Genomic DNA, 15,690 nt, shown 5'->3' with positions numbered 1-15,690 from the left:
CAGGTGGAGGACGACTTGCGGACCCTCCGCAGACTGCGTGGTTGGCAAAGTGCAGCCATGAACCGAGCTGAATGGAGAAGTCTTTTATGTGCAGCACAGGCCACTCCGGCCTTAGTCTGATGATAAATAAATAAATCACCAACTGCCGATGTGCATTTCCTAATAAGTTCTCCGTCCTGAATCGGTTTCATCCGTATTGCCAAAATCTCATTAACAACAAAATTGGCCCGTGCGGCACTATTCGACTTCGTGCTTTCCCAGATTTAATTTTTTATTAAGTAATAACCTACAGTATTTATTAATAAATAATAAGAAGGAGCTTCTCGAGCCAGATAGAAAAACTTTCGGGCCGATTCTAAAGTATTTTTTCTTACACGCTGCGGGCCACAAAAAATGGAGCCAAGGCCCGCGGGCCGTACGTTGGGCAACAACAGGCACAAAAGTCCATCACCTTGTCTCAGTCTCCGGCGCGATTTGAACGAACAGGAGTGTTCACGAAATCTTCCCACACCTTTGCACACCATCCACCGTTGCTTGATCAGTCTGGTAAGCTTCACATGGAAGCTGTTCTCGCCCATTTGAACATTTTTTTATTTGAGAGGGTTTGGAAAAAAAATATTCTAAAAATTTTGTCAAAATGACCCCAGAGAACAGACAACATTCATCATGAGAATTGAACTCCTGTCGACTGGGAGAAAGCCCAACGTGCTGCTTCTCGGCAGTCCTTGGTTCTTGGGAACGGAACAATCGAATAAGCATTCTAGTATACCATGAATAAAGTTCCTGAAATCATGAACTACGAACATGATTTCATGAACTGACAAATCTTATTATTTCATAACTTTATGACTATGACTCGTTTTCGTGTAGGCAATTAACTTTCCGATGCGATTACCACACCTTCCCACACTAAATCGAGTGCAACAGATGGAATCGAGAAAATCATCACCACTGCAGTGCACTGGGGCATACATTTGGGTTTTTCTTGGGAAACTGCTAATATTTAGCGAAAGTCACTCAGTTGGTAATGCTTACCGCAATATACCATTCCAAATCGATTTCCCCGGACTGACATAAAACAAATGGCTTTCTATAGCATCTGCGCTCAAAATCAATTACGGATTAGTCCAGCTCCTCGCTCTGAAGCAACCACCTCAATAGTTTTTTTTTATATGACTATGTAATGGAAACGTTCCTGGCTGTTAAACAAATTCACCAGGAAAAACCTCACTGCGGATACTACTATCTTGATTCTTGCCACCACTGGGACTTTCCACCGTTTGTTGAGGTGGAGATATGAAAAATGCTTCTGCGGTATCGTTGAAATCCTGGATCTGAACGGAGCAGTGAATGCATCTTCTGTTGCATTTTTATTCTCATGCTTGGTTTATGCTATGTTCAGATTGCTGGCAACATACTTCTCGAAAAGTGAAATGGTCAATTCTAATAAATTGTCTCTAATTGATCAACGTTTTTTGATTCAATTTACTTGCCAATTTTTAATCAATGCAAGTGTTTGGAATACCCCGAGATAGTTACCTACGTATTGCATTTGACTCGTATAAATCAGGCTTTATAGCAATTCTCTTCATCCATAAGGACGTGACACAAGAAACGGAAGATGATGGCTACTGTAAGAACGTCCATAAATTAAGTCAGGTTTTCCGGAATGAGAGAGGCGGACGCCTATCAGTCACTGCAACTAATCATACATAATTATCAAATTCTTTGGTATTCCATTTTTAAGAGATTTTTTATGGATCTTCCCTATGTAATAGCTTTTGATAAAAAAAAATATATTACGGAATAAAACAACAAGAATGTCCAAGATTGACCGGGTGCTCTTGGCAAATGTCGCTTGAGGTATATAACAAATCCGAAGTGGAAGTTTTTCTAAGAGACGCTGTCTACTGGATACCATTAGTAGTTGCAACTGGTTTGACTTGAAGGTATTACGGTTTTGTCAGATTACTACTTTAAACTTTGAATTAAACTTCAAAGATAGTTAGTTAGTTAGATTGATAGACAAAGAGAAGTCTCTCTTGCTATTAAGAGGTGATTTTTGAAAATAATGATGAATAAACTAAACGATATAACCAAAGCTTATATAAAGGTGGGGTGAAACATCGAGTTACATAACATAACATAAATTTTCTTATGTTTATGACAGAACACAGAAAAGAAATGTGCCTTACTTACAAGATCGGTACCGGCCCAGTTCGGAGTTGGAATTTTTATTGAGCAGCGCGCCCGGTGGTAAGCCATCCCTCATCGGTGCGTTAAGAAACTGTAAACAGCAGAAACAAACGATTTCCTGGAAGTACACTCGAAACCTGGTGGTGAAATAAAAGATATTAGATTGTGTGTCGATTAGATCGGAGGTTCGGGAATCCGAGAGAGACCCACCTGCCATTCATCCAGTAGTAGATGATCGGATTGACCATTGCGTTGGACATTGCCAACCAGTAGAACCCCAGGTACAGCTGTTGGACGTAGCTGGACGATGTCATCTGGTTGTTGTGGTAGGCATAGACGAAAAACAGATGATACGGGAGCCAGCATATCGCAAATATGGTCACCACGATTATGAACATACGCACAACCTGAAAGTACGTAATAAAAAGTGCGAAGTGATTTAGTTTCAGTTCTTGTATGTAGGTATACATGTGCCTAGGACTCCGCTGTGATTACAAGTAGGAAGTGATGAGAAAATCATTGAGAAGATTTTTGGGCGAATTGCGAAGCTTCGACAATATCTAAAATGTAATTATTCATCATGATTCAATAATCAACATAACTAATAACAAAATCAACAAAGTACAACTTTTTTCAACCAGTTTGAATCACTTCACTTGAAAATGAAGATTTTCTTTGCTGCGTTATTCCAAACTTCAGAAAAACACTGAAAAGAACGCTTCCATGGAATTGAATTTCCTTGTCTCCCGCCTCCCATCGATTAGCAATTATTCGTAATTGAAACCATTTCCCATTTTTCACCATGGAAAGGAACCGGAAAAAAGCGTGCGCACATGCACATAACAGTCTCTTGATTGATATTACGAATAAGACTTCGGTTTGCACTTAATGTTTTGGTACTGTTTCCTCTTCTGGTAATTGCTTATACGCTTCTCGGAGCGATAATCGACACGTGTCTGCTAATGAGTTCCGATTTGTCGGATTACGGACTATATTTTTCATTAGTTGGAAAATTTCATCTCAAACATCAAGTAGCTTTTATTTGAAAATGAGGATTAAATAAAGTTTTAATTAGAAAGTGGTACGCTTCCGGCTCTTTAACAGACTGAAAAAATTGGAAAAAGGACGCCAATAAAATTCAATTCAAGAGTTCCAGGGGCCAAGCCAAGCCTAAATGGAACTTTTTAGTTCTAATTATGTAGCCCGTGCAACATTTTTATTAGTTTTTGCATAATGAGCAGAAAACCAGGGGCTAGCAATAAACTTATGAAACGATTTGGGCTCGATTCCCACTGCAGCCGCAAAGCTTTTCGTAGGCGAACAAGTTAAATATTTGATTTGCTATTTGGGGTGGGGGGGATTGGGGGTCAATATGCCCTTACTGAGCAAAGACTACTTTAATGTCTTATTTGTACCGATTTAGTTATTTAACTATAAGTTAAATCATTTTACCATAACAGTTGAACAACACAGCCAACTTATGCCACAATTAAAAAAAAAACAATAGTTTTGGAAATATTTACATTACAAATGAGTAGTGATATTCTGTTGCCGATAAATCTGTCCATGATCGCATATTTGTAACTGTCTGCGAGCAGCCGATCGACCAAAATATCCACACTTCCCGTGCGAGGTAGGGAAGAGGCCCCAAAACGCCCCCGATGCAAAACGCCTTTGTGGATTCCCTCATATTTACCGTCATTAATATGTCCGTAACAAAACTAGATCTAAAATTATGTAGGATAGGCGAAGAAAGTTTCAAAAAAGTGCATGGGAAGGTCGGAAAAACCGAAAATTTCCACATTTTGAAGAAACATCTAACATTTTGGCGAGGCAAAACGCCCTAGTGGCAATAACCTACAAAGTACTTGCGTCTCCACGGACTATCCATACTAGAATGCTGATTCGCCGACGCGTGGTACTTTGTTCCCTAGGAGCCGCCAGCTGAAAGGCGTTTTGCCTCATGAGTTTTCCAACAGCACAATATCACCACTTTTTTAAATGTGAATATTATCGATATGAGTGAGATTTTTGACAATTTTGAATGGCATCAACTAGCTATCTTGTTTAACTGATGCATAATGTAAGAATACCCATGAATAGCGTTACAAATAAGACAATAGAGCAGTGTTTGCTTAGCTAGGCATATTGCCTCCTTCCCCTACTACTCGTGCGATATCAATGATGTCGCACTTCTATTGGTATTGGCTACGGCCGAAATTAATTCTCTCGCAGTCTCTTTGCCGTGCGATCGATGCGATCGTCGTTCGGGGCGTCGATAGCGCAAAGGCAACAGCATCAGCAGCAGCGAATGCTGCATAAGCTAGTTGTAAACAGTCCACCGTCGTGTGCAAATCGAGGGGCGAACCCTCGTTCGAGCTATCTTGTTTGTTTAGTATTAATTATATAGTAATAAATGTAGTATCTAAATGTTAATAAATCGTATTGTTGAAATATAAACTGTAGTGAATGTAGAACGATTGGTGTTTTGTGTGACTGATGGTCATTTTGGATGACGAAAAGCCCCCCTAAGAAAAAGTGTTTTGGACTGGGAGTTCACTGGTGTTGTAGTGGGTGGAAAAACATAGTTCTCGGTCGGGAAGGAACCCGACAGTAACATTTACATTTTTTCATTGGAAAATTTACGGAATTAATTTGTACTCATACCAAGTTATGTAAATGTTGCTACCGAAGAACTCGACTAGAAAATATTTTAATGCATTTTTTTGAATTATTGAAAGAAAATGCATACTTTTGTCGATTGTTTTAAATATCCTATCATTGCTGTGACTGTAAGTAGATCCTTATAACATTTAGCCATATTCGATAAATTCTGTAAGTTGGAACATGCATATGACTTGCTAGTGGAAACTTCTTATAATTATAAGCACTTCGTACAAATTTTCCTAAACACTGGCTTTGACTTTGAAGAGCGTTTTGATTGCTTGGGAAAATGAATTGTCGCATAATTTTGAAGATATTGCAATTATTGTGATCAAATGAGCTTCTTGTCTTAAAGTACCTAATCGTGAAGTGAAATACTGCGAGGTTTCTAAGCCAAGTTACCATTTCTGCATTCGAATAACATAAGGCTGACACGATGATACTTTTATGCCCAGCGAAGTCGAGACAATTTCCAATCCGAAAATTGCCTAGATCGGCACAGGTAATCGAACCCAGCCACCCTCAGCATGGTCATGCTTTGTAGCCGCGCATCTTACCGCACTCATGTATTATTTGCACACATGGGATGAATTTTATTTAATTGTTAAAAATAGTAAAAAATGAAACAGTTTTTTTTGCCAACTGTATAGGACGACTCTGTCTCGCGCAATACAAGTTTCATTCATTTCTTATCAACAATCTTTTTTATCTCTATCAGAACTATTTAGATATTCATAATAAATATTGTTCTATAGTAATTACTCCTTCTTTGAAAATTTCTCATTCTTCAACTTTGATCGATGAGATGAGTGTGTTATTTCTGCTTGAAGTTAAATGCATTTCATAAATTCTTTTGGTATACACTCAACTTGTTATCAACTTGTTCTTGATAGACCTTTTGTCCCTTTCGACCTTTTGTTCCGTTCGAGCTTTTATGCCTTTCAACATTCTGTCCCTTTCAACGTTTTGTCTTTTCGACCTTTTAGTCTTTCGACCCTTTGTCATAGAATCAAATTGGTATTTAATGTTATGATATTGAACTCTCGAGAAATATTATTGATTGCAACAATAACCTGAATATCTGATTCCGTCCATTTAGTCCAACTAGGGTGGTCTAACCGGTAGTACCGAAACCGGTAATACCGGTTTCACCGGCCAATTGTGGATACCGAAAAACGAACAGTGGGTAATGTCTGTGACATAACCGCTAAGTGGACGTAGGACTTGACTTGACCATGCTTTTAAGATGCATAATATGTCAAAATTTCTCACATCAACTATTTTGGATCTTCTCATCAAACCGACATAGAAATCAAATCTACCTCGAACAAGAATCATAAAAAAAAACCAGGAAGTATCTGTCCGGTCACGAAATATTAGCCTCGACAGTGGCAACCTTCCCACTGAAGGACTGCCTGAAATAAGCCAGAAGTTGGCTCAGCAGGGGATGTAGACTGTATCTCAGCTGAAGGGCCTCCTAATCCGTGCGATAGCGACTGAAGGAACCTCGAAAAAGGCTGTTTGCTTCGGCTTAGTGCAAAAAGTAAGAAAACGATCTTTTCAAATAACCGCGAATTTCTAGTGATGGTATAAAAAAGACTGAATGCTCTGCGAGCGAATGCACTTTTCTTTTATACTACTTAATTTTGAATCTTCTCTGCTTCCCAATTGGTGGGCCAATCAGCTAGTGTCTTGTATCCCGCTTCTTTGTCAGCCAAAGCGTCATCATCATCAACGCGTTCGAGAAGGGCTTCTTCTTTTTTACGCTTGTTGCTCGCTGCTGGCGTCTATTTCCTAACGGGACTTCGTTTGATACAGCCAATAAGCCGGGCAAGCGAGCTTAGAATTGCAGTTCAGGTGAGAAGTACGTGTTCTTTTCTGAGACAACATTGTTAGTAGTAGAAGGAAGGAAACACCCGGACATGGGATTTCGGGTGATAAGATTTAGAATTGGTAACATAGGACGATCATTCAGTCACGTTCGCTTTGTGTGCGGTCAGTATCAAACAATGTTTATCTAGATATTTTTTTTATCAATGCCAAAAAATCCAACATTTGATGAAAAATCGATTGATAGTTTATTAATGTTTGAGCTGTTATCGGTGTTTTTTAATCCAAATAAGATTATGTGAGAGATTTGGACATCTTATGTTTTTTTAGGCATGGTCAAGCGAAGTCCTTCGTCCACTTCGCGGTTAACCCTTATGTTACCGACAGGGTACCCGGGTTCCTTTTTTCGTTTTCAAGTAAAATTTTTTAGGGTTCTAAACATCACAGGAAATTGAAACTCCGTGACATCTTCAAATTCGGCAAAATTAAGGTTTGTGTGGTACGAAAATGAAAATCCAGTAAGGAGGGGCTTGGGGAGGGCTTCTGAATATTTTACCCCATAACGTACCAACAGGGTACCTGAGTACCCACGTTTTGGTATGACCATAACTTCGTCAGTTTTCAACCGATTTGGACGATTTCGGACGACATAGGACCGATCCGGATTACCTGGTTACCGGAGTTCCGGATTTGCTAGAACATGTCTCAAAAATGGAGAAGTTGATCTTATAGAATCCAAATGATGATTTCTTGTACCCTGAGTTACCAGTTTCGCAGAAAATTCGAGGATTATGACTTTCCAACGTATTAGGACCACGTGATCATATGGACTCGGAACGGACATCCCGGAATAGGTTCCCGTGGGCCCTATAGTGGCCGCAAATTCATTCCTGGCAATATGGGTATCAAAATTCTTGAAATTGTTTCGGGAACATGTTATTCATATAGTTGAAACCATAGGATGGATGTGAACGGAACTATCATTCTGGAACAGGTTCCCGTAGGGCCCGTAGTGCCCAAAAACTCATTTACAATAAACCCTGGCAATATGGGTATCAAAATTCTTGGAATTGTTCCGGAAACATAATTTCCATGTAGTTGAGACCATAGGATGGATATGAACCGGAAAGGTCATTCTGGAACAGGTTCCCGGAGGGCCCGTAGGGGCCAAAAACAATATGGGTATCAAAATTCTTGGAATTGTTCTGGAAACATATTTTCCATGTAGGTAAGACCATAGGATGGATATCAACTGGAACGGTCATTCTGGAATAGGTTCCCCGAGGGTCCGTAGGGCCAAACACTCATTTAGAATAAACCCTGGCAATATGGGTATCCAAATTTTTGGAATTGTTCCGGAAACATGTTTTCCATGTACTTGAGACCATAGATTGGATATGACCCGGAACGGTCATTCTGGAACAGGTTCCCGGAGGGGAGGGCCTAAAGTGACCATTAATTCATTTGGTAGAAACCCTGGCAATAAGCGTATCAAAATTCTTGGAATTGTTCCTGAAACATGTTATTCATAAAGTTGAAACCATAGGATGGATATCAACCCTGGCATTCAAGACACCCTGGCATCAAAATTCTTGAAATATTTTCGGAAACATGTTTTTCCAAGAAGATGGGACTGATGTTGGGTCATCAGGCTGAATGGCTGTTAGGCCGGAGACTTATTGGGTCGAATGAGAAGTGAATAGTGAGAAGTGAGCAGTGAGGAGTGGAAAGTAAAAAGTGAAAAGTGAAATGAGAGAAATGAGAAGAGAGAAGTGAAAAGTTACACAGTGTTGACCCGATTTTGTCACTCCCCGATTTTATCTACCTCCGACTTTATCACATTTTTGACCCGATTTCATCACGTTCCGCTTTTGTCACGTTTTTTGACCCATTTTGCATCCACAAAAAAATTTGAAAATTTCAGTCGTTCATTTATTTTTGTAAATTATTCAGCAAACACCAGCGCCTGTGGTTCATTATAAATCATTTCTGAGTACCTGTCAAGAATTTTTAAGTCTTTTTGACAAGAAATAACGGAAAAAGAAGATAGTAAGTGTTTCTTCTGAATGAGGGTCCCCTCGGAAACCTTTTTGAGAATGACCGGTCCATTGTCAAACCATCTTATGGCCTAATAACCCAAAAGATCATGCTTCCGAGACAATTTCATGAATTTTGATACCCATCCATTGTCAAACCATCCTATGGTCCAATTACTTATCGGATCATGCTTCCGATACAATTTCATGAATTTTGATACCTACATTGCCAGGGTTTCTTCAAAATGAGTTTGTAGCCACTTTAGGCCCCACGGGAACCTGTACCAGGATGACCTGTCCGTTGTCAAACCATCCAATGGTCCAATTACTTATCAGAACATGCTTCCGAAACAATTTCATGAATTTTGATACCCATATCGCCAGGGTTTCTTCAAAACGAGTTTGTGGCCACTTTATGCCCCACGGGAACCTGTTCCAGAATGACCGGTCCGTTGTCAAACCATTCTATAGTCCAATTACTCATCGGATCATGCTTCCGAAACAATTTCATGAATTTTGATACCCATATTGCCAGGGTTTCTTCAGAATAAGTTTGTGGCCACTTTAGGCCCGACGGGAACCTGTTTCCGGAATAACCGTTCCGGGATTAATTCATAAGATGGTCCTGTAACGTAGTTAAGTTATATTCTTTAAATTTCCAAGAGGAGGTTTATTAGTCATGACGCAAGAAATCTCATTTGGTTGAATATATATCTTCAATTTACACATACTTTGGGACTTGGCCCAGTTATTCCGGGATTCCGGTTATCAGGTAATCGGTTCTCTGTAACATGTATCGAATAGCGGGTAAGTTCCTGCATCCGTAGCAACCAAAATTGTCAAAATCGGTGAAAACTGACAATGCTATGATCATTTTAAGTCCGTGGGTACCCGGGTACCCTGTCGGTAACGTAAGGGTGTTTTTTTGTCGGTAACAAAAGGGTTAAATCAGAAAAATTATCCACTGTTAGTTTTGACGCTATTTATGAAAATCACGCATAAAATTTTATCACTAGAATATTGGATTTGGCACCCAAGTACAATTTCTATCTCGAAGGGTATTGAAAGCTTTGATATTGATCTCTATTATTGGCTCTCTGAAGAACCGTTTGTTTTTTGGATATACTGCTGCATCATGTGGCTTTTCTTCAGCCTGTCTCGGCTCGACTCTGTTGCTGCTGCCGGTATATGCTCAGCATTGCTGCTTTGTCGGGTCTGTAGGGTGGACTGCTGCTGTACTGGCTAGTTTTCGGCTGATGATGGTGGCTTAGATGGTGTCGAGCCGAAAAAGCGGTCGGTGCAGACTTCATTCCCTGCTAAAAGGTGTGAGTGCTGTTCAATCGATGATGCGGTTGCTTCGCTTGTCCCGGTCAGAATGAAAGGAAAAAATCGCGTTGCGCTATTTTATGGCTTCTCGGCAGACCCAGCGGCTGCTCATTCGCTGGTGTCTTTTTTTTTTTTTTTTTTTTTTTTTTTACAAGGGAGAATGCATTTACACACTAACCCAGTACACGTGCATTGTAGTTGCCAAACTACCACACGGAAGTGTACTGGAGTGTCGGACTCGACCATACCGGTAATACCGACTAAACTCCCTTGGCTCCACCATCGTTTCCCCAGGAACTACCTCGCAGTACTACTTCTGGGGGACGGCAGTACTAAGCGTACTCACTCATTATCGCTCACACAGGCACTCGTCCCACGCGAGACTGACTCGCACCCCATTCACTCCATTTGAGTCTTACTTGGATGCTCTCCCGGACGCTCCGCTGCCATGCCTCGAGGTGTCAATAGCGGTAACTGCCTGGGCCTACAGATATTGCGCTACGACACTCTGCCTCAGCACGAGCAGATCAATCACACCACTGCCGAAGCAGACCATACGCTACCCTGCCGAAGCAGGGACACTCCCCATGCACCACATGTGCACAACTGTAGGTGTGTGGGTACAACCCACTGCTACCCTGCCGCCGAAGCAGCTTCTCCAAAGACCATTCGCTCCATGTGACCCTTTTCAGGTGCTCACTCTAACACTCCACTGCAATGCCTCGAGGTGTCGATGGGATACCTCGACTCCTGCCTCAGCATGTGCAGTCCATACTCAGACTTCTGCTGCGCTTTGAGGTGACAATAGCGGCGGAGACACGCTATGACACTCCTGCCTCAGCACAACCAGATCACTCACTCCCTGCCGAAGCAGCTCACGCGCTACCCTACCGAAGTAGGGACACTCCACAACTTATTCTAACACTCCACTGCCATGCCTCGAGGTGTCGATAGCGGTAGCAACGCTACGACACTCTTACCTTAGCATGTGCAGTCCATACTCAGACTTCTGCTGCGCTTCGAGGCTGCCATAGCGGCGGCGACTCGCTATGACACTCCTGCCTCAGCACAAACAGATCACTCACTCCCTGCCGAAGCAGCTCACGCACTACCCTACCGAAGTAGGGACACTCCACATGCCAGTTGGCACTCCTCCCTGGGCTTGTGCTTTTGAAGCGGCACACAGTCGCTTTGATAGAGTCCGCTTACGGGCACTTGTGGTTTTTGGGAGGGATTTTAGCAGAGCCCACTGCTAAATCCCACCACGCCCTAGGCAGTTCTCCCTGACTCGCAGACAGCTGGGAGGGGTCGTCAAGCCCTTGGACATCATGCTGTCCCTGCTGTCCCTGGTGTCCCCGTTCGCTGGTGTCTGCACCAATGAGAACGTAGTAGAGTAGAGTGGGGCAAGAGTACGCACTTAGTTTTCAATCGATCATGTGGCGCTTATGAAGCAAGCTTCTGCATATCAAATCAGTGTCGATGATTCATATACTCTTCCTTTATGTTACCCAGTGGAAAAAATATTGAATTTATTGAGATTCGTTTTAGTAGAACCATTATTGCAAGACAAGTGAAAAACGCACTCTTACCCCACCGGTGGGGTAAAAGTGCGCATCGGGTGGGGTAAGAGTACGCATTTATCCAATCATGTGCTTTAAGTATATATAAACACAAATAAGAGTTAATAACATTTAATTGATGTTTAATGAGCATATATTAGGGAATGTTTAAAGATTACGTAACTCGTAAAGGGGGAGGGGGTCCTAAAAATGTGCACTTTCATACGAAAAACCATTGTTTTTTATATATACAAAAAACTACAGAGGTAAAAATATATATCAGGTTTCGCGTGGCGTATACAAAGGCATTTTCCTTAAAGAAAGTCCACCAAACACGTAACATAAAATTTGGCTATTTCATCACCCCTCCCCCCTATCTTACACTGTTTGTATGAATCTTCTAAAAATTATATGGATCTCCACACATCTCGCAACCCCTCCCAGCTAAACGTTGCGTAATTTATGAATGTTTCTTTTGATTAAATGAAATTATCATTTTGATGAAATTGTGTTTTCGTACTATGTTTAGTTGTACAACAAGTCATAATACAATTTCATTATTTTGCTTCAGTGCTTTGTTCGCTAAGTCCTTTCTAACACCGAATTACTTCAACTTATCCTAAAAATTTGTGATAATTTCGAATTCTGTCCCTTTTTTCTTAGTTGTGGATCTTTACGCTTTGGAAGAAGTCTTATTTCGGCCGGAGATACGGGTTTGACATCATAACTTGAAGATTCATATGCGTACTCTTGCCCCACCGGTTCCTGCGTACTTTTACCCCACAGTCGCAAAAATTATTCAAGTAATGGTTTTGACTTCTTGGAAAACTAACCGGATTGGTGTTCTGTACCATAAAGTACTCTATACAATAGGTTATCGAAATGGTATAATGTTCACCTGATTGAACGTATATATGGTAATGAAATACTAGTTGCGGAAATCCAATTATTTTTAGCAAAATGACCAAAAAGTTATCTAACTACATATCTCCCTTGTTGTTTATTCAAATCGTTTACAATTACACATGATAATAGTTGGCCAGAATACCTGTCAAACTGATGCAGTGCTGCTAGTTTATCTCTTTAATTACTTAAAAAAATCGAAAACGTACTCTTACCCCACGCGCACTCTTGCCCCACTCTACTCTAATGGAATGATGCAAGAATTATGAGGTACCCATATTTATAGGTTCCCTTGATCTCAATGTTTTTCATTGAAAACAGTTTCATGCCTATTGAAACAAGTTTTTCGGGTCTTATCAAGCGTGGACATGAAAGGAATACTTGAAATCTGTCGATTGACGGGCTTACCGCAGAAAATAGTCCATTCAGACGAACGCTATTACAGTTTAAAATCTTTCAACACAGCGTAGCGCGGTCGATTTGAATATTTTGGAATGACACCCGGTATAGTAAAGAGAGACGTAAGTCCTACGTCAAAGAACGGTTTTAGGGACGGAAAATACCGGTATTTTCGGTATTTCAAATAATGCTGTCAGAATAAAAAATCTCGAAGAGTTTTCACCTACATGAAAAAAATATGTCCGATCTGAATTCGGAAAATGTTTGAATTAGCTGTCTCCAAAGCACACTGAAATAGCTGGAATAGCATGTTTTCTATGGATTCATAAGTTGAAGCTTTTATCCAAATTGAACTTCAGTGATGATTTTTGGCGGTTGGGGAAATAATTTAAGCCCTCGAACCTGTTCAAGTTGCTGTGAAACTACTCTGCCATGAGTTCTGCACGATCTTTTTGCTTTCATGAATAATTCAGCCGTAAAGTAATTGATCAGAAAAGATTTTCTTGAAAAAATCCAGAGCTACTTTGATTAAGCAAGCGGACGGGATCTTGAAGCATCTAATCATACCTGATGCGATCGTTGAAACTAAAACAACGACCATGCCTGACGATCGGTACTAAGAAGATGCATCTGAAGGGATTAAGGGTAAGTATTTGACACTGATTCTCGACGGTCTTGTAACTATTCGTCCAACTTCGGTTGAAACAGAGAGGAGATTCTCAGTAGTTGGCAACATTACTCGAAATGCGGATTGGGAGATGAGTCGCTCAGTATGTTATGTCTATACTTAAGTTTCGCTTTGCCCAGCTCAACAAACAATGGTTTTAAAATTTGAAGTTTGTCAACAAGTATTATTTTTTATTCAAAGGTCCAAATCAAAAGCTTTTCAATTAAAACCTGAAATTTTTACAATAACCGGTATTTTACCGGTATTACCGGTATTGACTCCACCAAATACCGAATACCGGTATTTGCCAAAAATGGCCAATACCGACCACCCTAAGTCCAACTAATAGCCTCGTGCATAGTAGCACCATCAAGCTGACCTTCAACATATCGGTGTGGAACTTCCGAACATCCACCTAGAAAATGACATTCATCAAAAATTTCGCAAAGATGTCATACTTAAATGAGATTATTAATGTATTTGCTCAGACTTATAAATAAATAATCCCATTTAATTATGACGAGTTCCAAGTTGGAGTGTAGAGCCGTTAAAGAAGGAGAGCCGGAGTGTTGGAGTGTAGAGCCGTTATATTGCATGAGAAAAGCACCATTACCGATAGCTAGGTTAATCGGTGCTTTTGGGTGATAGAAAGGCGTCTAATTTCATTATCAGTCCAACAAGCTCTTGCTAGATAATTTTGCTTCTGCCATCTTCCAATTATAGATTCAATCCTTATCGATTCGCAAGCCTTTGTGGAATAATCGATTGTTCAACAGTTAATTCAAGTGTGAAGCTAATTCATCAAGACGAGTATCTGACTACCTATTGTCACGTAACATCCGATGGGAGAATCTGTTCCGACATAAGTGAAATGACCACGTGAAATAGCATCGTGGATGCGAGTAAACGCTTCAGAGATATGATAAGAAAAACTAAAGAGCCATGGCTTGCAAATCGACCAAATGTTTTTGAATCTTCCATTATGCAATCATTTTAATTACATATTAGATTCTTGTATGTAGCGGAATGTACAGTTAGCCTATGTTTTGCATATAATGTAAGTCAAACGTGTTATTATTCGGAGGATAGTTTAAATTATCAAACCAATGAAAACCTATAACCGATAACGCGTCGACGGTGTTTGCGCTTGGTTTGTTATTTTTCTTGACATTTGACAGTTCAACATTTGACATTTGACAGTTCAGATGTCCCAGGTTCAGATTAGTAAAAATAATAAAAACTAACATGACATGTGGTCATGAAGTTAATTGTTAAGTGATTTCTTGTAAAAGTCTGGGGTGACGGGCTTACCCACCCCACTGACAATCAATTCGATTTGTTCATTACTTTTAATCAGGCCTGCAAAAAGAACCGGTGACTTTGGTGCCCTTTTCTTTTTTTTTCAAGATTAAACGAATCTATCTCAGTAAGAAGGCAAATGGAACAGTTATCTTTCTAAATATACTGGGCCCATTCATCCGTTTGAGTTGGTACCGCATTCAAAGATAGTGTAAAGGAAACAATCCCATACCAATGGACTGTCCATTTATCTTTGCCCAATACCGATCTCAACTGCTATGAGTGCACCCTTAAAGCAAAAAAAAAAAGTGAAACGACTCACAAACAACACACTTGAATGTGCAAAATATCAACGTACTTCCTGTATCAAATAAATAATACTTGTCTGTTGATCGTGACAGAAGATGGCAGATGATGGAAAAGTGTCCTTATACGGTGGTGCAACTCCAGGAAAGTGTTATATAGCGTACACCCATTCCAACATGTTTGATAAATAAAAAGGCTATGTTCTGCGATTGTTGCATTGCAGTTGAACCAATGTTTTTAACATTCCGTGAATTTATAAATAACCTTACACCGATTCCATGACTAACGGATGACAGAGACATATTACGCTTCAAAAATTGATTGTTCAAACCATAGCATAGCATATGTGATTGTACAAATCGTGGGTGGCTACACAATGCTCAATTGAGCAATCTACTGTATATTGTCGCATATTGGTACTTGGGATTAGTACCTTTTCATATACAGTAGCAGCTGTATACCTGGCCACGTCCTTACAATCACAGAAGGAAGGGAAGGAATGTTA

The 15,690-nt window shown here is 40.3% G+C and overlaps 1 protein-coding gene across 4 annotated transcripts in view; it reads right to left on the bottom strand.

Moving 5' to 3' along the window:
• The window catches only part of LOC134227912 (tachykinin-like peptides receptor 86C), a 421,610-nt gene that overhangs the window by 32,474 nt on the left and 373,446 nt on the right, over positions 1 to 15,690 (bottom strand). For 3 of the 4 annotated variants that reach the window (XM_062709627.1, XM_062709621.1, XM_062709642.1), the window contains 2 exons: positions 2,407 to 2,603; positions 2,200 to 2,333 (listed from right to left, as the gene is read on the bottom strand). In XM_062709627.1, the coding sequence (XP_062565611.1) occupies positions 2,200 to 2,333; positions 2,407 to 2,603 (331 nt within the window). Of the gene's footprint in view, positions 1 to 2,195; positions 2,334 to 2,406; positions 2,604 to 15,690 lie in introns of all 4 variants that reach the window. The other variant, XM_062709634.1, reaches the window with a different exon arrangement.

This window comes from Armigeres subalbatus, chromosome 1, assembly GCF_024139115.2.
Source record: "Armigeres subalbatus isolate Guangzhou_Male chromosome 1, GZ_Asu_2, whole genome shotgun sequence".
Lineage (NCBI taxonomy): Eukaryota > Metazoa > Arthropoda > Insecta > Diptera > Culicidae > Armigeres > Armigeres subalbatus.
This window is presented reverse-complemented; position numbering and strand designations above follow the sequence as displayed.